Raw genomic sequence first — 27,554 nt, forward strand, 5'->3', positions numbered from 1 at the left:
AATGTTTATTTATTTTTGAGAGGGAGATAGAGTGCAAGCAGGGGAGGGGCAGAGAGAGAGGGAGACACAGAATCTGAAACGGCCTCCAGGCTCTGAGCTGTCAGCACAGAACCCCATGCGGGGCTCGAACTCACGGACCGCGAGATCATGACCTGAGCCGAAGTTGGCCGCTTAACCTACTGAGCCACCCAGGCGCCCCTAAAGGTCACTTTAAAAAGCAGCATGGCCACCTGCAGGATGAATGAAAAGCCAGCTAGTTGCTCTCATGTCATGCGAACGCATGGAAGGGACTGAGATGTCCAGGGCCACATCGTACATGGACTTCTGCAGTTTTTGCTCTGAAAAGGCTAAAGAAAAAACAGTATGATGTGCTTTGGGGAAAAAGATGTCAAAAAGTGCCAAAGATACACACAGAGAATTTAAATAGACATTCCGTAAAGTGCGAATTGACGAAGGTGGTGTCTCTAAATTTGTGGATTATTGTATACCCGATTTTAAATATGCATGTATGCCTGATTTAATAATTAAATGTTATGAGTAGCTTCCTGATAACTTTATTGATATCTCTACACGTTTAAATATTCAGAAACTTTGGGGGGGGTATCTTCTCATTAGGAAAATGGAGGCTGCCTTCTGCAGGTTGCTTAAGGCCCAATATTTAGCAGGCCTATTATAAGTAAGCAGAAATGAAAATAAAGTAGGCATGGGCTACAGTGTCACCTTTATTGCTAAGGGCAGACGAAAGGGTTGTTAGCTAGCGGACCTGCTAACCACTGAACCCCAGCATTAAGCAGGCTCACCTGTGCCCAGGTACTGTGGAGCTAGACCTCCAGGAAGGCAGCTATCCACCGCCAGGGTCGTGCTCCCAAGGGCTGGCGTAAAAACCAAGAGACAGATCGCTTCTGGCTCCCCAGGACACGATACAGGCTCAGGTAGAGGCCAGGAATTCACTTACTGAGGGTCCTTCACAGGCTAGGATTGGAGAAGGAGCCTCCCCCACTGACATGGTATATTGGGGCATACAGTATATATATACTCCTTTAGACTAATCTTCGCCACTTCTCCAAGGCAAGGGATAACCAATGCTAAGGTTATTCCATAGCATGTCAAGGGTCCTCTTGTTCCCTCAGGGCAGGAAGGATATGGTCATCAGAACTGTTGGCATCAGCATGCTGCTTTTGACCCTCTAGGTCAACCGAACAGCTCTGATCAGAGAAGCCAGGAGTGGAGAGATTGCAGATGCTTCATGACTGAGAATTTAAGGAGTCCTGGAAATGTCTACCAGGAGAGCTTTCGTAGGACTTTCTAGAGCAACCTCTGTCTTTTCAGTTGAGAGAACTAAGGCCAGTCTGGGAAGGGGTCGGGGAACAGCTACAAATCACCCAGGAAACAGAGTTTCCAGATTTTCTGTATTACAACATTTCCATAGTTTATTTCAATTAGTTGTTTGATGTTTGCCTTCCTTGCTGGACTGAAGGCACCCGGAAAGCGGGGACTGGGCTTGTCTTGCTCACAGCTGGATCTTTATCATACAACACAGTGCCTGGTACATGCGTATTTGCTCAAGGGATGGATGGCTAGATGGGTGGGTGGGTGGATGGATGGGGAGTGTGTGGAGAGATGACTTAAGAAAATCGTAAAAATTAGAAATAATGTATATAAGGGACCCACCTCAGAATCTGGAATGTACCAGGCGCTTAAAGATTCCTTTCCAGGTTTGGTAGGAGACCTCTCTCCTTCTTCTGTCCCTGCACTAGGACTCCTTCTATTTGACTCCAAATATGGGATGGCCAAGAAATCTTTCTTTCCTACCCAGTAGCAGCATTGCCAAGACCATGATTTATGAGAAGCTTTCATGAGCATTTAGTCTGTCGCTGCCCCACAACCATTAGATATCTGAAGAGATGCAAACGCCCACAGTGAACTCAAAGAAAGATATTATTGCAAGAGGAGAACAAAGTGGCTCTTCTGAATGGTAGGAGTAGAGCTGGCCGGCGGTAGAGCTAACTTGTCTTCTCTATGGAAGAAGCCTTCTTCAGGAAGGAGAGGAATAAAAGAATAATTGTCAAGAAATAACCGAGTGTAATAATCTCTTTTTCTTGTCCGTTCCAACAACACTTTTTGGTCTAATCTTGCTACGTAACATGCCACTTTTCTGCCTTGCGCTATGGTTACCTGCACATGTGGCCAGGAGCTGCGTGCCCAGCAGGCAGGCAGGCAGTTTGCAGAATGAATGAACGATGTCTTTATTTCATTTCCTAACTGATTCCTTGTGGTTAGCTCCTGCATCTTGCCTTTATATCCACCCCAGTGTCTAGTACGGTATTTTGTGCCAACTAGGCTGTAAGCTGTAGGTAAATATTTGTTGGATGAATAAATGAATGCCCAAAAGGGCTTCTGGAGGAAAGCCAAGAAGACATTCCTCTGATGAAAAGAATTTGTAAAGAGGCAGGCAGATGCTGGAAGGGAGAATGTCAGGGCGGGGGCCAGAGGAGGAGAGACAGGCCTCTAGGCTGAATGGAGGTCGTGGGTGTGGGGGTTGTCTCTAAAGAAATAGCAGAGGAGGAATGATAAAGGAGGAAATTATCCACCAGGAAAGCAGCTCGATCATGCTGGGAGGAAACAGCATTTTTGTAGAAACATAGGGCGAGGAAGTAGGGAGAGGGCCCCGAGAGAGAAGGGAGAGTTGGGATGAGGCAAGCAGTTCGGCAGGAGGTAATGACAATGATATCCAAATTACAGCTCCTGTGTCTTTTACTTCCCTTGACCCTCGTCACTCCCCCCCGCCCACACACACACACCCCTTACTGGAAAGAGATGTTCACCTCCATATCACTGCCATACCACCCAGAAGAGGTATGCACACTCACAAGTTCTATTTATCTTCTTTCCTTCACCCTTCATCTCACTTACTCCCTCTCACCTACCCACACTCTACTGCAAGGTCATCAAAACCCCCCTCCCTTGTTCCTGAAGCAATGGGTCCTCAAGCTTATCTTGCTCAAACAGCTCCTGATACTACTGGCCACTTCTCCCTTTCTAATTGTTTCTGGCCTTGCCTTTGATGTCAGCCCATCTTGTGGTTTCTCCCTATCTCTCTGGTCTCTGTCATGCCCCTTTCACTTTCATGCTTTAACTGTTGGTGCTCCTTGGGGCTTCCATCAAACGCCTTCTTTCCTCCCTCTGAATGCTCATCCAACGTCATGTCGTCCACTTTAGCGGCCATCTGCATGTTGTGGTTTCCATTTCTAGATCCCCAGCCCAGTTCTCTCTTCTGAACTCCAAGCCTCCTAGATATGTTTACTTGGCTGTCCTATGGATGTCTCTTTCCAACAGGGAAAAGCCAAATGCATCGCCATCTGCCAAACCTGCTTCTTCTCCCGCCCGCCCTATTTCTGTGAATGGCATCACTATCCATCCAGTCACTTACGCCAAAACCATTTGTCTTCTTCTGCCCAACCCCAGCGTGATTTTCTCTCCTTTCCTTCTCTGTCCACATCCAGTTCATCACCAAGTCCTGTGGATTCTCTACCTTTTTGATGCCTTTTGAATCCACCCCATTTTCTTCATCTCCACTGCCACCATTCAAGTTGAGACCACCAATGTCACCTGCCCCACTTACTGTCTAGCTCCATGACTCCCCCCCACCCTTATCTTCTCTCCCTATCATCTTCTCTTCCACCAGTCCTGTTTCACACTGCAACTGGAGTGATCTTCTTAAAGTGCAAAATGGATGCTGTGTCTTCCCTGCTTGTATTTCCCCTTCCCTCCGGAGCAAAAGTAAGCCCTTAGCATGGTTTTAAAAGCCTTTAATTATCTGGTGCCTACTTATCTCTCTAATTCCTAGCTACTCTGAAACATGCACATGCACGTGCACACACACACCATAGTCTATATATTTGGCCAGCAGGCTGAACCACTTCTAGCTGTCAATGCCATGATCTGCTTTGCCTCTGGTCCTGTCAGGCCCTACCTTGGTCTGTGAGTCATACTCCATGAGCCCATTTGTCCAAAAAGGCACTCCTTGCCTTTGGCTACTGTAGTAGATGTCTAGGTGATAGAACATCTCTTTGACTAGGCTTAATGTGCCGTTGTACCAGAAGTTAGTTATGCTTCCTTTAGTCTTTGGAGGCTGTAAGCCTTGATGGTAGATTCTAGTCCCCTGGGACTACTCTTGAAGGAGCCCTGGACAGGACTGCTCAAGGCCAGAGGTAACTGGCCAAGGCATGGGAAATGCCTACCCCCACTCAGCCTTCCCAAGATTGGGAAATTCTGCCATGGACACTCCTCCTATACATCAACTGCCTCTTTATTTGTTGTATCCCTTGACAGAATGCAAGGTTTGAGTCAGGGAACAATGTCTGTCTTTCACTTACCCACTCTATATTAAGTATCTGTATATCCTGGGATACAACATTGGGGGCCATTCCTGTTGTACTGTCTGTGCCTGCCAAGGGATGAGTTGTGGCTGAACTCAGCCTGGACTCCCCTCACCATGTGCTCTGGCACGGGGGCTCTGCCTCCCAGAGCAAGCATCTTCCTCACACAAAGGTGCTATCTGATTGCCAAGCCATTGCCAAGCCAGATTGAAACGGGTGCCTTTTTCTAATTCACAAAAGGTACTCAATAGGCTAATGGTGATCCAGGCATCAGAGAACAAGATATGTGAGGCTCTTGCTCTCACAGCACTGTCTAAACAAAGAAATATATAAGCACTCAGTAAAAATAATTCAGATGGTGAAAAGACCGCAAGGAATGAGAGACTATCTGAGAGACAGCATTAGATAAGATGGTCCAGGAAGACATCGCTGAAGAGCCAGAACATTTAAGCTGAGATCCAGATGATAATGAGGCCAACCATGGGGAAATCAGAAGGAAGAGACAGTGTGAGATCTTTAAGACTGCAATGATCTTGATGGACTCAAGGATCGAAAGAAAGGCCAGAGTGGCTGAGGTATAGTGAGCAAGAGGGGACGACCAGGGAGAGGTGGCCAGGGGCCAGATCATACAGAGCTTTGTAAGCCTACTTCACTGAGGTGTCCCCACGGCCTGGCTCATTGTATGTGTTCACTAAATACCTGTTGAATGAAAGAATCTCATCATGCCTCTGTATACAGAATAAGTGCCCAGAACAGAAGCTCCGTGTGGCCCCAGTGCCCTCTAGTGACCACAGACTCCAGCCCAAGGCGCTTTGTAGCTTCATCGTCTTCAGAAAAATCTCAGCTTAGTTGTGTCCTTGGGGCCCAGCCAAGTTTCTGGAATTTGTCTTACTAACTTATTACTTTCTGTTAGTTTCTGGAATTTGTCTTATTAATTATTCTCTGCAAGGAGGACTAAATCAGCTACAAAAATCCCTGACGTATGATCCACTGTGAGATGCACCCAGGCCTCCATTCTCTACCCAAGCAGCAGTTTTAAAAGAGGATACAAGGCTGCCTGATTTCTCAGGGGGACACAGGGAACCTGTATAGATGGCAGGCATTAGAACACATTTTTGTATTCCCTAGCCAGTGTGACAACAAGAAATCTCTGTAGCAGCCTTCACATCTCAATGTGAAGCAGTTAGGACGATCTCTAGGTCATTGTGCAGCCCAGGGATGGCACCATTTGGCTGGAATGCCTGACGAGCCACAGGCTGCACACTCTGGCTTGCACATAACTTCTGAAGACCCGAGCTTGGGCATAGGGTGTGTGTCAAGGGCGTATTGCAGCAAGTGCACAAACGTGACATAGTACTCCTCCTGTCATTGTTCAGTTTCATTTGAATCCCACCCATTCTGGGCCCATTAAGCTAATCACCCAACAGATTTGCAACTGTGATCTCATTTCGAGGCCATCCCATGTCTGATTGAAAAACCCGTTTTCCACCCAACTTCCCTGGGAAAAAAAAAAAAAAGTCACCGACTGCAGCCCATTTGCAAATGTGTGCATTAATAAATCAAAAGTGACAGCAGAGACCTGGCCCTTCTGGGACAGGGGATGGCAGAAGGAGGGGCCAATCCTTTCACTCCCCGTCTCCAAATGACCCCCCCCCCCAAGCTGCAATAATTTATGCAGCTTTGGTTGAAGTATCCTTAAGGATGGGTCATCTCCAGCTTTCTTGGTAGATCATTCTCTAAATTGGTGAATCTTTCACTGCTCGCATTTTCCAAAGGCCCCGCATGTGTTTCTCTGTTGATCTAGTCATATACCACTGAGCCGACCGAAGGAATCTGGCTCTCCTTGATGTTTACAGGTATTTCCTCTTTAGTTGTCACTTACTCGAGTGTAGCACCTGGCGTTCTCTAATTTTTCTTCATTAATCAGTCCCCAGATTCCTTTACACTTGCTCCTCAGGTGATTCCATCAAGTGAATGTATTTCTGGAGCTGAAAATGCCTGGAAGAGTAGAGCCTTCCAGCCACTGCCACCAACATGAATGGGATTAGCGCGTTTCTACCTTACTCCGTGGCCATATGTTTCCACAGGTTCATGCCCAGGATCATTCTGTGCTTCTGTTTGCTTCCCTGCCAATGCATATTTAGGCTTATCTCTGTGTTTTCTAATTGAGTCTTGAATGCACAAAATGAAAACCTATGTTGACAATAGCTAGTGTTGGTGAAGGTGTGGGGACACAGGCATTTTTCCATACACTGTCGAGAGTTCCACCTTCTGAAGCCCATTTTAACAGCTTTTTTTTTAAGTTTTTTTTTTTTAACGTTTATTTATTTTTGAGAGAGAAAGACAGAGCATGAGTGGGGAAGGGGCAGAGAGAGAGAGGGAGGCACAGAATCTGAAACCGGCTCCAGGCCCTGAGCTGTCAGCAGAGAGCCCGACGCGGGGCTCAAACTCGGAAACGGCAAGATCATGACCTGAGCTGAAGTCGGTGGCTTAACCGACTGAGCCACCCAGGCGCCCCCCATTTTAACAGCTTTTCAGACAAAACATATGCAGATCCTTCAGCCAGCATTTAACATATGTATCATTGCACCTTTGTTTATAGTAACAGAAAACTGAAAATAGCCAAATAGTCATCAGTTGGAAACTGTTACATTAATGAATTAAATGCATTTGGGTATGCTCATGGAACGGAAGACCAAGCCACAGTTCAAAAAATTAGGACCTTACAGATCTCTGTGTGCTGACATGGAAAAATGCCTAAGGAATATCATTAAGGTCAAAAGCAAATTGCAGAACAGTAGATAGGATAAGAGACCATTTTTATAAATTTTTATTCTAGCCACTTACAGGACAAAATCTAGGCAGAGTCACATCAGTGGATTAAGGGTACTTTTTCTGAGTAGGAGGCTTTCTAAGACACACATTTTTTATTTGTTGGAACTTTTCTGTTTTTCACAAGTGTGTATTCCTTTTAAGTTTAGTAGAAACAGTAGTGATCTTAAATTATTTTTGTGATGCTCTTGGTCTAGAGAGGTGTCTTTTTATGACAAGGGCTCTCTACTGCCCCTGTTGTCCTCGCCCTGGGTCTCAGACATAGTAGACCTTTCCACGTGCCGACACCGGGATTCTTCCTCCTTCCCCCAAAGCTCAGAATGGCGGTGCTACTCTTCAAAGCTTTAGTTGCTTGAGGACATAAGTTTTCTTGATCACTTCCAAGTTTTAACGTGCACCTCCAGGCCCCTTTAACCAGCTTTGCTTTGCTTTGCTTTTTGTTTACTATGTTTGGATTCTCTATAGATGATTTCCTTTGAGTGGTCTTGTTACCTATTTTTGTAAGATTCTGATCATTTTCTAAGCATCTATACCTTTTTTCTCTCCCCCCACCCTGCCCCTTCTTTAATGAGAGGAGATACCTGTTTCCTGGCCTGCTTAGAATTGCTCATTAATCTTTATTTCACACAATTTTTAACAGAGGGCCAAGGGGATTGGGCACAGCCTTTTGCTACAGAAGCTCTTGTCTTGTTTCTTTTGCCCTCACTCTTTGCTCTTCCTGGACTAAAACTGCATGCTACCTGTGTAATTGTAAGAATTTTATTAAGAATTATATTAAGAATTGGGTCTTTTTACTTATACTTTGTGTTCAGGGTGGTGATTTATTTAGACAGCATGTTAAAAAAGAGAAACCACCAGGGTGCGCCTGGCTGGCTCAGTCGGTGAAGCATGCAACTCTTGATCTCAGGGTTATGAGTTCAAGCCCCATGTTGGGTATAGAGATTACTTAAAAATAAAATCTTAAAAAGAAGAGAGAAACCATTAAGCACTCCCATGAATTTATTTCTTATTAATTTAAATTTTTATACAAGCAACATGAACAGAAAATTAGAAAATGCAGGTGAGCAAATGAAGAGAAAAACAGAAATTGCCTAAATTTTCATTCTCAGGTATAGCGACTATTTAATAATTGGTTCTATAGCCTTATAGATAACTTCTATGTAGACAAATCTTTTCTAAAAATGGGATTAAATTTAATAAATTATTTTATAACCTGATTTAATACTTCACGTAGCATAAATATTTGTTTACGTCATTAAGGAAAGAAAATAATAGCAAGCAAAGAATTTACTCCATGCCAGGCGCTAGATTAAGTGTTTCATACCTATTAGCCTCACAACATGCTATATGTTGGGTAGCATGATTACTCCCATTTTATAGATAAAACAGCTGAGGCACAGAGAGATGAGGTAAATTGCCTAAGGTCATATAGCTATAATAAATGACAGAACTAGGTCTGGAACCTAGACTACCTCTAGCTGCAGAGGACGTGCTCTGGACCACAAAGCTCTGACCCACACTGTCATTTTCCATGGCTATGTTATATGATAATTTACCTAACCACTTCCTTCTTTCTGGGCTTTTGGATCCACTGTTGTACACAAAACAGCAATGAAAACCTCGTTCATATATTCATCTTTGTATGTGTGCTCATTTACTACCCCAGGCTAAATCCCCACGGGTAGAATTGCTGGGTCCAGGAGTTGGGATACCTATTAGTCAGTATTTTAAGCAATATATTTCCTACGTCTCTTTGACCCTTATAAATTCATTGTTCTTTTCCAAAAGCATACACCTGTCTTTTGGATTCAGCGATAGTTTTTTTTTTTTTTTCCTTAAACATGAAGCTTCTTGTCTTCTACTTCCTCTCCCTTCCTTCTGCATCATGCCCATGTCTCAAAAATGTTTCACAAAGTAATACACTTTCCCAAAGCCTTAGGCTTTATGTTGTCAGTACTTCCAGGACCTTCCACCTCCTACACTGTAACTCTTCGATGGGGTCAGGTACACAGATGAAATACTGCCCGCCCTTTGGCTTGATGTCAGTCCTTCATATGGCTATTTTTTTTCCTTTTCCCTGCTTTATTACGTCTTTCCAGATTCACAAGAATTGAAGTAGCAAACTTGATGCACGGCATGTTTTTTTTCTGGACTCAATACATGCAAATGAGGGTGGGCTGCCTGGCAAGGATGACTGATGTGTTCGAAGCCTGGAAGACAGAGTTTCCTGCTCTCATCCCACCTTGGCCTCCACTCCTTGTATGACCTTGAGAAAGCCACTTAATCATTCTGCATTTCATTTTCCTCATTTGGCAAATGAGGAGGGTGAACTAAATGACCTAGAAAACCTATTCCCGGTTTGAAAAAAAAAAAAAAAAAGTGTCAGGCTATCCCAGAGTAAAGTAGAGCTTTGAGAAATATTGTTTGAAACTGGGGCGAATGTGCAAGTTGGTGGAGCAGCGTTGGAGGCCGCTAAAGATTTGTTTCAACGTATTAAAAATATTTTGTGCCTTGTCTCTTAACCAAGGTTTCCTAACAGTGTGCTTTAGTGGTTTCTGAAACATGTCTCTAAGACCAAGGTAATTATAGTCGTTCCACCGAAGCATGACAAATGGCCTCTCACTTTGAATTCTTTAATGGGAAAGAAAAACCTTCCATGACAACAGCACTGGAACTTAATTACAGGCTCCAGATCCAGGGGCAAGACTAGAGATGGCCATGGCTGGGGTCAAGGGACAGAAGACAGCCTGGGAAGAACCGGGACAGGGCAGTGTAACAATGACAACATCAGTGGACCTACATCAAGAACTTGCTATTTGCCAGGCGCTGTCCCAAGAACTTGAGATGGGGGGGTCTCATTCAGTTCCCACAGTGACCCTAAGAGATAGGTTATGAGGTAGGCACTTTGACTTCTCTTTTACAGCGATGAGTATTGGGAGGCTTAAAGAATTGAAGTAACCCGATTCAAGTTATTCAGCCAGTCGTTGTGGGAGGTAAAATCTGAACCTTGAGGCTTCTCGTACATCACACAGGCTTTTTGCATATGTGTTACATGCCAGGCACCCTTCTCAGGCCTGGAGATGCACCAGTGAATGAAGTTCCTGCTTATATGGAGTTGGGCTATTCGTGGGATGAGCCCAGTAATAACAAGCCAACAAATCGATAAATAATTTCAGGGGGCAATAAATGCGATGAAGGAGAGTGCCGAGAGCTAGGGGTAGGTTACTTTACACAAGATTGTCAGGGGAGGCCCCCGGGAGGTGACCTGTGAGCCAAGCCCTACATAATGGAGGAAGTCAGCCATGCAAAGATGTATCGGAAAGCATTTTATGTGGACCATCCACAAGCGCAGTGGCTGGGGGCTCAGAAGAGCATGCCTTGCTCTGGGAACAGAGAGAAAGTTAGCCTTTCTGGGGGAGCGTAGAAGGGCAAAATGTCTGCAGAGATGTCAAAGAGGTGGACAGGCACCAGATGACCCAAGACCTTGAAGGCCACAGCAAGAGGTTTGTATCTCTTATTCCAAATGCAGAAGGAAGACACTGCAGAATGTCCAGCAGGGGCGTATTGTGATCTCCGGTCTCTGTAGGGGGCCTTCTTCACTTCTCCATAATACCGCTAACACGAACAACTGGCAAGGGGTAGATTGTTTCTGTAGCAGGCAGGGCAGCCTCAGTGAAAGTTATCAAGTTGGGAGTCAGTGTTTCAGATGAAACAAAATTCTGGGTTTTTCACGAAACAGCCAGATTGTGATGGACAGGGAGGGATCCTTGAGCCTAAGCTTTTGACTTCAGTCAAGAAGACCGTAGGAGACCCAAGGAGAGCATCTGAGCTATCCTTCAAACCTGCGTAAAGGAGATTCCTTCTCTTTGGGGACCTTCCCTTAATAGGCAAAGACTGGCACTCTAGGCACTGAACATTCTTGACCACTTCTTGGTCTGGGGATTGTGCTCTCGCCTCAGAGAACAAATCTCATCCAGAAGAGTAAGACGTCAGAGCTTCGTTGTAGATGACATCTCGGAGATTTACATTTCTATGCGATCTGGTCACTCTGGTGATCTAGTGGTGAGGATTCAACGCTCTTTATGCAGTCTCGTGTGTGTGTGTGTGTGTATCTTTGAAAAATATTTTTGAAAATGCCCTCAACATTTTAACGTACAGGACCTGGCTTTTCTGGTGAGGTGGCATTGTATGGATGTTTCTGTTTTATTGTAAACTCAGCAACTTGATTTATTTTATTTGGGTGCTTTTTATAAACAAATACCCCTTACAATTTAATTCATGGAAACTTAATTAAATTGAATTAATTTAATACAATTTAATTCATTAAAATTGGTTTCTGTCATATAGAGAGTGAAATTAGTGGCTTGTTTGGGTTAAAAGCTCACTATTCTAAGATATTGTTCTACTTTGGCAAAACTATTAAGAATGTCACTTTTATCAGCAAACTAAGTTTGAATAAGAACACAAACCGTTATTAATACACTGTATTTGTGTGTGCACTTACGTGGCTGATTATTCATAGATAGGTTCCTGGCAATGTGGGCCTAACAGTACAGATTTATGTGAATGAAAACTACATTCAGAGGCATTTAGTTGCCTCTGTGATCAGGTGGGCCCCAGAGAGCAAGACATTAATTGTGAAAGAATTTAATTTAAGCTACACAACTGTAATTAAGTAGGATTTGGGGAAGTTCACCACTCTTGAGTTAGTTTTTATATAAATAGCGTATTTGTTTCTCAGGAAAAATTCTCAAACTATCTCCACGCATGAGGTTAGAGAATTTCTGGTCCTTGGCATGAAACTCGTTTGTGACAGTAGCATAAGGACAAGGGCAGTGGGAGGATGGCTGTGTGATACCTTGGGGGTGCAGGATGACAAGAACACTTTCCTCGTAAAAGGTGCCGAATTCGAGGACTCTTAATGTTCCCTCCAGCTCAGTGTTCTGTGATTTGAGGGAAAGGATTCTCCCCTCTGGCTGCTTAAGTTACCAATGTTTAACCAAGGCCTTAGCTACATGCTCAGGAAGGCTGTAATAACTCCATCACAATTATAAATTCAGCTGTCAGCACTGGGATTGTTGAATCGACTGAACAAGCAGATTTTTCTCCCATTGTCTGTTTTCTAGATTGATGAATAACAATTTCATCCTCTCCATTTTATTGTAACTCTTTCACGCTGACACTTCTGATTGCTGAGAGGTGTTCTAGAAATTTCCTAAGTCACACACTGGAATAAATTCAAGGAGATAATGCGATTCCAATTGAATCATCAGTGTCTCTACTGTCAGACCCAGTCATTTTAGGAGTTCAGTTGGTTGAGTTGCACAACTTCCCAGATTTAATATTACATACTTGCCCCTTTACGTCTTGCCCTCAAGTCTTAATAAATGGGCTAAAGGTCTGATGGGAAACTGTGAGATAAATTATATGTTTATTATGCCAAGTTAAGTAAATACTCTTTGAGAGGATTACTGGAGGGTACAATCAAGTTAATTGCTTTAAAAATCTTTTTTGATTTACTGGGCTCTATGAAAATGGTTAAGCAATTGATTTCTGTCATGGTAAGTGATCTAAAGAGAGTGCTGTTGGGTCCACAAGGGTTGCCATGTACATTTCCTCCCTCATGGCTGGAACTGTCCCATAAATGAGCAGAGAGGGCCCCCTGGGACCAGAATGCAAGTACTGCTGACAGACTGTTGTTCCTCCGAAGGAGACACATGTTGACAGTTTGACGTTCAGGCTGACAGATTGATTTTTTTTCCCTTTTTTATTCTAGATGCTGAAGAATACCAGCCTCCAATATGGAAATCGTACTGTGAGTATTTGAAATGAGAATCTCTTCAGATGTCTTCAGTAGGCCTGCCTTTTGAACAATTCTTGCCTTTGATTTAATGAACACGAGCCGTCCTGCATTACAGTACTGAAAACCCAAATCTTGCTTTTTCCGCTAAGGAAGAAGTCACGGTGAACTGCACAGCCCTCTCCCGTGGCCAGGACCCTCAAGAGCAGGCTGCCTGTGACCTACTTCAGGAATGCTTAGAAAAAAAGAGATATACATTCTGACTCCCCACCTTTTGGGTTGGGGCTTTCCTTTCCTCTTTTTTTTTTTTTCACATTTTTTTTAAGGTTTATTCATTTCTCAGAGACAGAGCATGAGTTGGGGAGAGGCAGAGAGAGAGAGAAAGAGAGAGGGAGACACAGCATCTGAAACAGGCTTCAGGCTCTGAGCTGTCAGCACAGATCCCGATGCGGGGCTTGACCTCATGGACCACGAGATCATGACTTGAGCCGAAGTCGGACGCCCAACCGACTGAGCCCCTTTCCTTTCCCTTTTTGCAGACTTGCTCAGCAAGGATGAATGTGTTGACTTCCATGAAGTACATTCTTCGCTGATCATCCTATAGTTGTAGTATGATATGACATTTACCGCAAAGAATATTAACAGATGGCAAAGAACTGTTTGGGCACTACAGGTGATGCCTTTGAAACAGAGGTCATATCTGGTCATCAGTCAACAGTTCAGTTCCCTTCATGAAGGCAGGCAGTTGTCATCACATTGAGTTCATTTTCTCTTATTTTCTCTTTCCTTAGTATCATCTGCCTAAGTGATTCTCCAGCAAGCGAGGGGAGGCATGTGCTCGGTTGGAAACCCACCGTGCCGACAGCCCGGGGACACATGTCCTTGTTCGGGCTCTGATTCTGCACAGCAATCATAAGAATAATTATTATCATCGTTATCGATGCCACCGTTGTTTCTACCACCCGTGAGAGCTGCCCTGTGCTGGCCACTGTGCCAGCTGTGTGCCTGAACTCTCACATTCTCACCACAGCCCTAAGCGATGGCTGCCATTATTATCCTGTTTCACATGCAAGGAAACCACAGCTCAGGGAGGTTCAGTAACTTAGCATATGTTCTCCATCTCTGAGCACATCGGACTGGCATTCAGGGTGGAACCCAGAAGCAAGTCTGACCCCAGCCTGCAAGTTTTCACGATTGTTTTCCTTCCACTCAAAATGTTCTACCTAAGTATACATGCACACACGCATATACGCACATGCCTGTATCTCTCTCTCTCTGTTACAGAAGCAATACACAGCTGCGTAAGAGACAAACATTACAAAATACACAAGGTTGAGCGTGAATTTTTTCCTAATTGACAAGCCAGCCCCACCCCGGATTCCGTGTCTCTTTCCTGCTTCCCAGGAGCTGACCTCGGTCAGTTTTGGAAACCGTATCCTTCCAAGTGTTCAAAATACACACGGCTAACGTTAAGACATTTTTGCTGTTGTTCCCTTTTGAGAAAAATGGCGCTTATGCTGTACTTGGTGTCCTTCAGCTTGCTTGTTTCACTTCACAAATACCTTGTTTTTATCTTTCCATGTCAGCATATATAGAGGCACCTCATTCTTTATTACATGAGTCTGTTCTTCCATCTGTGAAATAAAGGGGCTGTGCCGGGTCTCCAAGGGCCCTTCCAGTCTAATGTTCTGCACTCTGATCTTCTATTTTAAAAGGCAGCGCTAATGACTTAGTAATTGGATGTTTTTGTTTGTTTGTTTCCTAATGGAGTGTGAAGAACTCTGACAGTAAATCAACAAAATATCTATAGTGAGAGGCGCTGGGTGTTCCATGACTTACTGTGCTTTGCACACCGCTTTGCACACAGCCTGGCATACATTAACTAGCCGATAAATATTTGTTGAGCGAATGTCACCGCAGAGAGCTTTACGGGAGCAAAACGATGGCATTGGCTCAAATTCATTTCGCCTTTTGCTAAGAGGCCTTGGGCCACCCAATATATCTCTTAAAAGTGCTTCTGAGTCCTAAGGAAGGTGGAAAACACGTTGCTAATGATATGTTTACACTATCAATTTCACCCTAGTGTGTCGGTTTTGAGTCTGGTTTGGGGGTCTCACCAAAGTCGTGCTTTTTTTTTTTTTTCATTTGCTCTGAAATCATACAACTTTCGACACAGAAGGGATAGCTGAGGCCGTTTAATACAAACCTAATGGCATATATGAAATTGCTCTTTATTACGCCCAACCGATAGTCATCCCGGCTCTATTTGAGGGCCTCTAGTGATGTGTAACTCTAAAACCGAGGGGAGTAATGCCACCAGATGTGCCGTCGACATCATCAGAACCACACTGCCTGAATCTATCCAGAGCATCACTGAGCAAGAACTCTTTTGGCTGTCCTGGACCCATAAATTATTTGAGTTTGGGTGCTGGGCCACTCCTAAGCTCACCGACCGTATTATCCCCAAGCTCATGCTACTCTATCTTATTCCCAAGACTACTATCCACTCATACGGTCTTTCAGCAAACATGCAGGCAAGACCTTTTGCGTGTCAGAGAACAAGGTTTAGGAATCAACAATGACTACCTTGTGACCCCTACTTTTCTCCAATGTGTGGTCTTGTAAGGGAGAAGATATAAAGCGATTAACTTAAAATGCAAATGGCTTCAGTCATAGTATCCTCCTCTTCCACGGCCTGAGATTAGAGAAGACTGTATAGGAGGGGTTAAATTTGTATATGAGTCTTCAAGGATGAATCGGAAAAGGAATCTTAGGGCCTTGCAGGGCTTCACGAGATCCTTCTTAAAATCCACATATGCCAGGGGCGGCCGGATGACTCCGTTGGTTAAGTGTCTGGGTCTTGATCTCTGTTCAGATCTTGATCTCAGGGTCATGAGTTCAAGCCCCGCATTGGACTCCATGCTGGGCCTGGAGTCTACTTAAAAAAAATTCAAATATGCTAAACCTGTAGCATTTTCCTGATCTGAAAGTCCAAAAAATTCCAGAGCATGAAATTTGCTTGGTTTTAAATAACCTGTTGTTAAATCCATTTTGAACCTGAGGAACCACCGAGGCCTTTTCTGTGAAATGTTCACAAACAGCCCTTTGAAAGATAATTTTAGGTATTGATGTCAAGCTCATTAGCATAGCATTTATGGAATGCACATTTTCCCATCACGCACACTTTTTTTTTTTTTTTTTTAACTCTAGTGACTTTTGGTACTTTTAAGTTGCTCCTCTATTTACTGAAGGCAGTACATTTTTGCCATGTTATAAGACGTGGTTCTAAAAATGTGATTTTTAATTGGTGTAGAAGTATATAGGTATGTCTTATCTTTTATTGATGATTATGGGACATTAATTTTGACTTATTTGGTATCAGATTCTTATCATGAGGCATTAGTCCCCATTATGACATTATGCCTAAAAGAAAATTAGCTTACCTGATAATAACACACTTTAAAAAGTGATTTCTAAGTTTCTTTTTTAAATGTTTATTTATTTTTGAGAAGGAGAGAGCACGCAAGCAGGGGAGGGGCAGAGGGAGAGGGAGACACAGACTCCGGAGCAGGCTCCAGGCTCTGAGCTGTCAGCCCAGAGCCCAATGCAGGGCTCGAACTCACAAACCACGAGATCATGACCTGAGCCAAAGTCAGATGCTCAACCGACTGAGCCACCCAGGTGCCCCGATTTCTAAGTTTTAATGCTAATTGCGATGCTCTTGGATGGAGGTAACAGAATATTCCACTCCATCACATTCAATGACTTTAGCAAAAGGTCCAGGGACTTATTCCAGCAGCTCAAGGGACATATGCAGTTGTGTATCTCTTTGTTTCTTGGCTCTGCTTTTCAGGTTGGGCATCACTATTAGGAGGCTCTCCCTTTGTGATCCCAGATAGCTACCGACAGCATCAGGACTACCTCCCTTATTCAAGAGCAGCAGGCAGACAGTTTACTTTCCGGATACCTTTAGCAAAGACTTAGGACCGAGTCTCAGCCCTGACCGACCTGCTCATTCTCAACCGACCTGTTACCCATTCTCAACTCCATCATTACGGTCAAAGAGTTGAATATGCTGCTGACCTGAACCAGTCAGGGACCAACCCTCTGTAATCCACATAACTGGAAAATTTGGAGTACTGTTAGAATGGAGAAGATGGAAATGGATGTGGGGAAGGCAACCACAAATGTCTGGCTTAGAAATTTAGAGGAATAGGAACCTTAGAAATCAACTCCCTCCATATTTTATTTAAAGTAGATTGTGCATTCATTCATGTATCACTCATTCAGCCAATCCATATTAAGTCTTTGCTTTAAGCCAAACACTGCTTCGAGTTGTGAGGCCAGCGGAATCGATCAGCCTGGGTCTTGAGTCAGAACCGTGATGTCACATGATTTTCCTTAACTACCTGAATTCTCCGCTCCCCTCCCTTTCTCGGAACCTAATGCTACCACTTAACTGGGCTTGTCTTGGGACGAGAATAATCTTGTCCCAAAGTATCATGTATCTGCAGCTAGTCCTTGATATTCACGATCAGACCCCAAAACAAAGCATTGACGAAGTCATCAAGAAAGCGTTGGTTTCCATTTTCGTAAAAAAAAAAAAAAAAAAAGCTATCTTTAAGTGCACTTAAAAAAATAACAATGAAGCCACGTTCTAAACTTTAAGCCGGAGCCACATGAACTGTATGCCCTAAGCAGACAAGTTCACAAGTCCATCTCCCTGAGTATACTCTGAGAGACTTTCTTTTCTAAGAGGCCAAGTGCCAATTAGGCAGCAGATTCTGGTGCCGACAGCTCTCCCAGGAGACCCCCCCGGGCGGTAGGTCAAACAGTCACAGCTTGTGCCTGTTTTCCTAAAGAGGAGTTGAGAACCTCAAAACCCTGACCCCCTGACCCCCTGCATCGGAATTGCCTGGGGAGAATATTTAGAATAACAAATCCTCAGCCCTAACCCCCAGATTTCTGAATCAGAAGAGTTGGTGGGGGAAATCTGCAATTTATCATACCCCGTCGTTTTTTTCTTTTTCACACTTACACCTGAGACCCTCTCATCATGAGGCTACATAGCCTCATCCCCGGGTCTCTCACTGTGCCATTAGACAAGAAAAGAGCTCGGTCCACATTAAGTCTGGACATTCTGCCAGTGAGGCAGGTTGGAGGTGAGGTTAAGCCAAGACGACCTCTAAAACACCTGCTGTTTTCTCACTCGCACCCATGAGTTTTTCCCATGAAGAATGGGAAGGACATGGGCGGTGAGCAGGGTGGCCCTGGCTCAATGTCACAAGCAAATGGCTGGCTTGGCCTCCTGGGTCTTCATGCCCTCTCAATAAAGAAGAAGCTGTTAAGAGGCCATTCCTTCAGGGTCTGTAAGGAGCCAATGGGTGTGGACAGGGCTTCAGTGTCACCCAGGCCACAGGCCTTCCCGTGGCATCCCCAACAAGTGGGGTGATTACTGTTAGAGAATGAACCCGCTTTTCTTATTGAAGAAAAAGTAAAACATTCTTTCAGTGAGTCCTGGATTTCTCGATGTGCTTCACGTTGCTTGGGAAGCAAGGACTCCTCTTCTCCACCTCCATGGACCCCAGTGGCCATGCCCCCTGCCGAACTGGTTCCAGTGCAAAGAATTCTCTGAGGTCCTGTAGAGTGCCCAGGGCGGGGGAGTGCCTAGAACATATTTGGAACATTGCTATAGCAGCAAGTTCCATCGTATCACCTCCTAGCCCACAGAACCACCCAAGAAGTGACATACGTTATCGTGTTTTGCTTGTGAAATGTGTTTGTTGAACAACAACAAAAAAGATCCAAGAAGTGACACTTTCAGATGATGTGACATGTTCCAGTTTGTACTAAATATGCCTCAGAGGTTTTTTTTCTTCTTCACGGATGGTTGTTTGGTTGTAGCTAACCTTGAAAACGAGTGCCTGAAACCCCTGCTTGAAGCTAAGATAGGATTTAGGGCCCATTTTTTTATAGGGCTATCATTGCTGTTGGTCGTCATCTCATTATCTTTATAGAGACACATTATCCAGATGGGAAACAGGCTTCTGTGCCTATTTGCCAACTTTTGTTGCTTGGAACAGCACCGAACAGATCGGTTCCTGAGACCTGCTCACTGAGAAACAGCGATCGGTCAGTGATGTGTGCTGCCCGGGGACCAGGAAAAAGACCCGGCGTTCCTGGCTTGAGGGTTTTGCAGGGACTCCCTCAAAGTCGCCCCTGGCTCAGACTGCTCCTGGTTTTTGAGATTGGTGAACGATCGCATTGCTCTTTACTAAACCTCAAAGGGTCCTTAGAGGGCACAGCGACCGACTTTACCCTGTCTGGAATGTTCCTTCACCTGTATCCTCTGTGAGTGTTAATGGCGTCTCAATCTCTCATGGTTTCAAGGTCCTTCCCTCCATTCAGTGTATCATTAAGCGCTGTCAGTTCTCCTCTGCAATCCATTTACCTTCCTGTCTGACTTCCCACCAGAGGGTTGTCTTAATGCACATTTTCACAATCTCCTTTAGGTACGACTAAAATACTGTTCTCTCTGGATTCCCTGCCTCCAAGGCAACCTCCTCTGATCCTCCTTTCAGTGAGGCAAAGGGCAGTGGCCCCACTCATGGCTGGGTATTAGAGTCTCCAAAGAACTTTTATAAAAGAAAAATAGGGGTGCCTGGGTGGCTCAGTCGGTTAAGCATCCAACTTCAGCTCAGGTCACGATCTCGCGGTCCGCGAGTTCGAGCCCCGCGTAGGGCTCTGGGCTGATGGCTCAGAGCCTGGAGCCTGTTTCCGATTCTGTGTTTCCCTCTCTCTCTCTGCCCCTCCCCCGTTCATGCTGTGTCTCTCTCTGTCTCAAAAATAAATAAACGTTAAAAAAAATTTTTTTTAATAAAAAAAAAAAGAAAAAAAAGAAAAGCAAACTGGGGGGGCTTTTCCCCAGAATGTCAGTGAGCATTGCCAGTGCTCAGGCCCTCTCCACCTCCTGCTTTAGGGAACTACTGGCGAGGCTGAAAAATCCCAAACCTTGGGATCTGGAAATCGGGCTTTAAATCTCAATGTCGTCATATTCTCTGTGTGACCTGGGGCTTCTTCAAAGCTTGGCATCTCCACTACTTTCTCAGTAAGGGTACTAGTTACCTTGGAAGTTTGTTGGGAAGATTAAATGGGAAGATGTAGATAAGGTGTCTGGCACATAGTAGGTGTCCCTAATTTGGCAACTTGTATCTTCTGGATAGTCTTATCCTTATTATGCTGAAACAGACCAGATCATGTCCTCTCCCTGCTCAAAAAATGTAGCCGTCACCCCCTTTCAGACAGAAGAATATCCATGATCCTTAGCGTGACCTTTAAGATTTAGCTTTATGTGGGGGCGCTTGGGTGGCTCAGTTAAGCGTCCAACTTTGGCTCAGGTCATGATCTCGCGGTACGTGAGTTCGAACCCCATGTCACGCTCTGTGCTGACAGCTTGGAGCCTGGAGCCTGCTTCGGATTCTGTGTCTCCCTCCCTCTCTGCCCCTCCCCTGCTCACACCCTCTCTCTCTATCTCTCAACATTTAAAAAAATTTTTTTTTAAAGATTGAGTTTAAATCTTTAAAACTCAAGAGAAGGGAGAGAGGGTGCCATTTGGGTACCCTGGGAAAGAGCAAGCCAGGTGGAAGGTGTAGCAAGTGCAAAGGCCCTGAGGCATAGAAAAACAAGCAGGGCTCTGGACTCAAAAGGATAGCCTGATGCCCCAAGGCAAATATTTAACTGTCCTGTGCTTGTTCCCTCATCTTAAAAATAAGAATGATAATAATGCAGCATTCTTTTTTCTGATTTCTCCTGAAGATTCAATAAAATATTGTCCCTGGCACATGATAGGCACTCGATATGCTTGTTCCCTTCCCTTCTCCCTTTCTCTCCATTTATCATAAAAGCCTCCATATAATGGTGACTGTGGTATATGGCCTATAGCAGATGTTCAAATATTTGCTGATATGAATTACAAAGGCACACTTAGCAACAAATGCTCCTGTCTTACAACATGTATACTTCCTTTGTCACCTCCAAACGAGGCATTAAAAATGGTGGGCAGCCAGCCGTACTGCCACGTATAACTGTTGGCTTCAAGAGGCATTGGCAATGAGAAGAGAGGAGGGGGCAGGCTTCTCTGGATGGAGCTTCTGCGATTCCCCTTGGGTCTATCACTCCGTGATTTTAGGAACTGGCCCTTTTGGGTCCCGTTACACTCATTAATAGCAGCACTGTTGGAAACCAGGTAGTAGGTATTGGGGGTGATTCAAGAGGTATAAAGGATTCCACGCAGCCTCTCCCATGATTTAAGGAGAGCATGGGCATTACTGGGATGGTCAGTGGAACGTCCACAATTATTTGTGTATCTTTGGCCAATTCTTCCTCGTGTTTTCTCTTTGACGAGAGGCCTTCTCTGTCTCTGCCATACATGGGTACAGTTGTCCTTAAGTGACACAGGCATTGTCATTAGCCTGGGCAAGTCAGCTTGGCAACGTGGCACGTTAAAACGTCTATACGAGGGTTAGATAGTTCCTTCTTTGTGCAAAAGCTGGGCAGTCTACACTTAATTAGGTAAGAAAATAACCACGTTGAGCTGCAGGCATTGAGAAGCCATAATTACAGAATACATCCCATCATCTCCATCGCTGTTTCCACATGACCATCTGCATCTCAGTTAAAATTTCTTTTTTTATTTTTAGACCTAAGAATAGATCAGAAATTTTTGCTTATCTTACTACATTTTCTAGAAATAGTTTACGTGACTGAATTGTAACTTTTCATACATTTATATGGTCTAAAATTAATTCTTCCTTTTGCAAGATTCTCAGCTTGGCTTTCAAAGAGGTAGAGCTCACAGGTACCTGCAGAGGGTAGTTTCCGTCTTTTTTTCTTTTGTCTTTTTTTTTTAATGTTTGTTTATTTTAGAGAGAGAGAGAGCAAGAGAGAGTGCACAAGTCGGGGAAGGGCAGAGAGAGAGAGAGAGACAGAATATCCCAAACAGTCTCTGAGCTGTCGGTGCAGAGGACGATGCAGGACTTGATCTAATGAGCCACGACATCATGACCCGAGTCAAAATCAAGGGTCTAATACTTAACTAATTGAGCCGCCCAGGCACCTGGGATAGTTTCCTTCCAAGAAAAATAACCGGACTAGCTGAACAGCAGAAAATCACTCACTGTAATCAGAAAAATCATGGATAATAGGCTGACAAATTTTATTTTTATATACAAACCTGCTTTCCTCCACACCCAAGCCTGAAAGGCTGTCTTTGAAGCAAGATATAAGAGGGTTACTATTTCTTAAGATATTGAGGGACCCAAGAAAGAGAAATGACAATGGGTGGGAATTAGTCATGTAGATGAGAATCCCTGGTGATGGGTGGGCCAAGAATGGCACTCATGAAAAGAGAAAGGACTTGGGGTTTTACCCACTCACAGAATCAGTGGTGTCTTTGTACATATCTGTGACATTTCAGAGAATAACACTCCTCTGCTAATGTCAGTCCTTCCCCGATGTGTCAGGAGACATCATGGAAAATCAGGAATCCTATTATGTGATCTTACTGCTTAGATACTCAAAAGTAGAATTCCATTCTTAAAATAGAAGAATTTTACTCCTACCTTCCAAGAAAGCCATAAAATGAACAATGCCAGTAACAATTATGAAACTAAATTGGCCTTGTAAAAGAATAAAAAAATCAATTTTGCCAGTTTACATCCATGGTAACTCATTTCCATATAAATGATCTGACTTTATTCAGTCTAAAAATGTGCCTGTATCCTTTTTGTTTTATTTTTTGTTTGAAATATTTGCAGTTCTTGAGATATACTTAGGTGGAACTATTTGAAGACATTTTGGTATGTGTTGTAGTTTTCTAATTATAATTATCTTTTTTTTTTTTTTTTTTTGGCAGTATATCAGTTACAGCAAGAGGCCCCTCGTCCCAAGAGGATCATTTGTCCTGGGGAGGTCAGTACTTAGCTATTTCCAACACACCTTGTTAAATATGATGAATTGTCAGCACTATGTTGACATAGGAGGGCTTTCCGGTTTCCTGGGAGTTGATTTACATTACTGTTTGTTAAAGCGTCACCAAATTTAACACCTAAGTAATCTATATTTTAAAATCGGGTGTTCTTTGAAAAATATTCACAAACTAATTTGAAATCAGAGGTCTTGTGTTTTTAACCATTGCAGAGGCAAATTAAGCCTCCATTTTTAAAACCCCCAAGACGTGTGTTTTGGTGTTTTCCTTGCTGTTTGGATTCTTTTATCTTTTTTTTTTTATTATGGAATGCTTCCAACAGAGAAAACACAGAGAATAATAAATATCTAGGTCCCCTCAACACTCATATTTAACAAACCTTTATGCTCTGTCACATTTACTTGACGTTAAAAAAAAAGTCCCTACAAGAAAAGTGACTGTTTTTATTCTTGGAGATAAGCTTAAAAATGTATCAACTCATAAAAATGCTCACAGCCCAGAGAACTATCGCCAGGCCTCCTTCACTTCTCTTATCGTCTGGGATGCCAGCAAGATTGAAAGGCAGGGCGAAGGTTCTATTTCCTAGTTTTATACTGGCACCAGTTTCTGTAATAGTCAAACTAATACCCTTCACCCAAAAGTCCGTGGGTCTTTGCTTATTTTTGATAGTATGACTTAGATTAAATATACAGTAGCAGATGTCACTTAAAGTGTCCCATATGCCTTATCGGGAGGAAAAGGCTCCCATTCCAACACCCTTGAGATTCATCCTTGAACATCAGTGCTTTCTGGCTACAAGACTGACGGGATCTGGTTTTGAACCTGTCTCAAAGACTTCGGTCCATAGATATCCACACCCAGAGCTGACTTATCACTAGTTAATAAATGTTTCTACATGAAATTTTACTTCTGTTGGATACTGAAATTCATCAACCGATTGTGTCCTGTCACCGACCCTGATGACTTTTGTCCTTTTGTTGTTCAACAATAAAGGAGAATAAGATAAGGAATAAGAAAGGAATAGGGTAAGTACAAAATGTTTAATGGGATGCTTGGCATAGAGTGTCTGGGGAGACAAGTAAGACACAAACTATTACAAATTCCTCCGATCCTACTTTCTCCAGCAGAAAAATCATAGCCCGTGCAGGGAGCTAGAGGGATTCAGACGTCTCCATGAAAAGAATGCTTTGTAAAATTAGAACACAACTAAGGACTTTTCCTAGGGGTATCGAGAAGTCTCTAGGCAAAGTTGTGTACCAGAACTTAAAATCTAAAGAGATTGTAAATGCTCATTTGTTCATTTATTCAGCAGATATATATGGAAAGCCCAGTGTGTTCTGACTTTGATCTAAGTGTTGGGACAGCAAAGAACTTGGCTATTGATACTTGGCATGTCATATCAGAAGAGAACAAAATCATGATGTGTGTAATTAAAGATCTACTATTTTGCCTCTGCATATGTACGCACATGTGTGGGTGCATGTGTGGGTGCACGTGTGAGAGGGAGCGCACTTCTTTGCTTCTCAAAATCTTTGGAGCCGTGTCATTTGTCCTCTAAGCCAGGTGCAACGTTAGCAGTGGAGATGGGTAGATTCAGATTAGCTTCACAGCTCTTCCTAGGATTCAGCTGAAACTCTTCAGATGTCCAGCGGGGTCTGAAGGATCCACAAATCTCTTTAATGTTGCACTTGCGTCAGGAGGCAATGCCACAGACCTCTTGGCAAAGCAGAGCTGTGTGCCACAAGCCATCACCGTGTGCTGTCACTCAAGAACATAGCGCATGCGTGGCTTTTTTATTTTTTTTTGTCCTCTCGTCTGTCTTTTGAACCAACTTTTCACCTTCCGACCTTTGTCAGTTTAATTCATTAATAACTTACCTGGTTGATGCTGGACTCATAGCTTGCTTGCCTCTAGAAATTCCACATCCCATTTCTACCACGAAACCTCGCCTGAAATGGATATTCATCAGCTCCGTTTCCTCGGCAGGCAGCATGGGGCCTGTGCAGCCAGCCAGGTGTCCGGCGGTAAAGGGTCGTGTGTTGCTGGAGGAGCAGGTGCTGCTTGGAGGGACAGTGCCAACTGGAGCGGCTTCAGCTCCCTTGGTCCTCCGGTGCGACAGGAGCTGCAGATCGTTCCTGCCCACGTTGCTTGGCATCCTGGGACGTGGCCTCCTTCAGGTGAAGGCACGGCCTCTTCTTGGATGCTGTGAAACCGCTGCCTCTGCTACAGGCAGTGTGTGAGCAAATGTCTCTTTGGCCCGTGCCGCACCTGCATGCTCAGGGGACATGCCTAATGAAGTCAGAAAGCCTTCAGTTAGAGTATGCGGCCAGAGAGACTGACGCTTTATTAGCACATTTACCTAACGCCGTAAGGGCTATTTCTTTTGAACCGTGAGTTACGATTTTTTTGTCTTTGCCCTCTCACCCCTTAGCCAGCTATTAAGAGGCCACGTTTTCCTTCTATATACAGTCCAGCCGCCCTCCTTCTTAGTCTTCAGCCTGTCTGCTCCCAGCCACCATGTCCCCGGCAAGCCTGCCCCGCTGTGTTACTCCAGCGTACCCCATTTCTTTTGTCTCTCTGGTGGCTCGTATCCTCCCGGGCCAGGGGCTCCTCTCAGGTTAGGCTCGTCCCGCTGAATACGATGAGGACTTACGTGAGAGCACCGGCGGGGTCTGTAGTCACGCAGATACGGAACACTGTTGCTCAAGGGTAAAGACACAGGCCAGCGTGACTTGGACGCTTGCTGGCCGTCAACAGATACCAGCCCCCTAACAGACTTTGCTGGGGACCTAGATGAGTCGAGGGGACCACGGGATTCAGCAGGCAAAATCCAGGGAGCCTTGGGAATGCAGGCAGAGGAGCCCAGCTACCGAATCAGCTGGCCTTGCTTTGGATTCGTGCTGTGCCACTTTCTGACTACTTAATTAGAGTCACGCACTTACTTCCTCAGGGAGATGAAGGTCTACTCTACTCCAGGGGCCAATATCTACTTGGCAGGGTGCTATAAATGGGATATATGTGGTAAGTGTCTAGAATAGGGCTTGGCACATAATAAGTACTCAGTGTTCCCGATTCAAGGCAGATTCAGAAACCTGTGAAGAAGAGGTTTGGACACAGTCATTAGGGACAGAGTCGGAGTGATGACCGTGTTCTCTGCATGGGAGAGTCCAAAAGACAGGGATCAAGAACAAAGCAAGATGCCTGGATCAGGAATTCAAAACCACCAGGAGAAAAGATACTGAGGATGAGGAACAGAGGGTGTAAGCAGCGAGGGAAATGACGGTTCCCTGCTTTCTCGAGATTCATCGCTGTGAATTCGTATTTATCGAGTAGCCACCGCACTTGGCCCTCTACTAACATTTCCTGAGTGTTCCTTGCCAGGAGATTCAAAACATCTTCTTGTATGCAAAATTCTCTCACCCTTTCCCTCCTTTATCTATCGGTCATTTTGAAAGCAGTTCATTGATTACCAAACAGGTGCCTGGGTGGTCAGGAAGGAACTGTGAATGTTGACTCCCAAATGTGTACCTCTAACTAAGACTTCTCCCTGGGCCCCAAACACCTTGTTCCATCTGTCTGCTTGACCTCCTCAAGGAGATGTCCCACCGGCTACCTGTAGTCTAACATTCAAAAGAGAACTGACCCCTCTCTCCCGCCAAGACCTAGACTACTCTCTTCCCACCCTCATCTCTCTCTCTCTCTCTCTCTCTCTCTCTCTCTCTCTCTCTCTCCATTCACCAAACAGGAGCCCAGATCATAATTATTAAATATAAATCAAACAGCTTCAGTGGCTTCCTGTCGCTCTTAAAATGAAAGCATGACTCCTTGCTATGCCTGTGGGCCATGGTGGGGCTCCTGTACGGGTCACCTCCCGGCCTACACCATTCTCCTCGGAGCGCACTGCCCTGCCTCCCGGCTAGCCTCTGCTCCCCTCCATCAAGCCAACCGCAACATTGCAACTACAGGATCTTCAGATCCGCCCTTTGCCTGGAATTTTCCAGTGTTCTCTGCATGTCCAGGTTTCAGATCAGAGTTCAGCTAATAACAGAAGCCTTCCCCGAACCCCGTGAAAATTAGCACCTCTCCATTGCAGTGTTCTCTCCTGAGCTTCGTGAAGGTGGCTCTAGGTGTTGCTTCGGCAACTGCTTATTGCCATTGGTGATTGTTCTTCTCCTCCTTTGGGGGAGTAAGAGGGAGAGGACACAGGCTGAGTGGTTAAAAAAAAAAAAAAAAAAAAAGGACCGCCCCAACCATCAGATCTCCTTGGTCGTATCACCCTGTTTATTTTGTTTGTAGCCCTTGATACGCTATCTAATATGCTTTCTCTTGTCCTTGTCTGCTTGTCACTTCTACGTCTCCCTCCAGGAAAATACATGCTCCAGAGAGTTCATTGGTCTTAATTGCGTGGACTTCCCTAGCATTGAAGCCAGCGCCAAGCTGCAGTGGGCAATCAGTAAATATATGGTAAAATGGTGGGGAAAAAATGGAGACCACTAATGTACGGAATTTAGAATTCTCAAACTATTACTAATAGCATATCAGATTTACCCAATGCTGT

The 27,554-nt window shown here is 44.4% G+C and overlaps 1 protein-coding gene and 1 non-coding gene across 3 annotated transcripts in view; both read left to right on the plus strand.

Annotated features, from left to right (window-relative positions):
- CHN2 (chimerin 2) overlaps nucleotides 1–27,554 on the plus strand; it is a 300,454-nt gene that overhangs the window by 140,850 nt on the left and 132,050 nt on the right. For both annotated transcript variants that reach the window (XM_019443693.2, XM_019443694.2), the window contains exons 2-3: nucleotides 12,988–13,026; nucleotides 22,925–22,980. In XM_019443693.2, coding sequence (XP_019299238.2) covers nucleotides 12,988–13,026; nucleotides 22,925–22,980 — 95 coding nt within the window. The remainder of the gene's footprint in view (nucleotides 1–12,987; nucleotides 13,027–22,924; nucleotides 22,981–27,554) is intronic.
- Nucleotides 27,008–27,212, plus strand: LOC128775828 (small nucleolar RNA U3). Its single transcript, XR_008420788.1, has one exon. It is a non-coding gene; the product is annotated as a small nucleolar RNA U3 (small nucleolar RNA).

This window comes from Panthera pardus, unplaced genomic scaffold (assembly GCF_024362965.1).
Source record: "Panthera pardus isolate Hobbes unplaced genomic scaffold, ASM2436296v1 HiC_scaffold_8, whole genome shotgun sequence".
Classification (NCBI taxonomy): domain Eukaryota; kingdom Metazoa; phylum Chordata; class Mammalia; order Carnivora; family Felidae; genus Panthera; species Panthera pardus.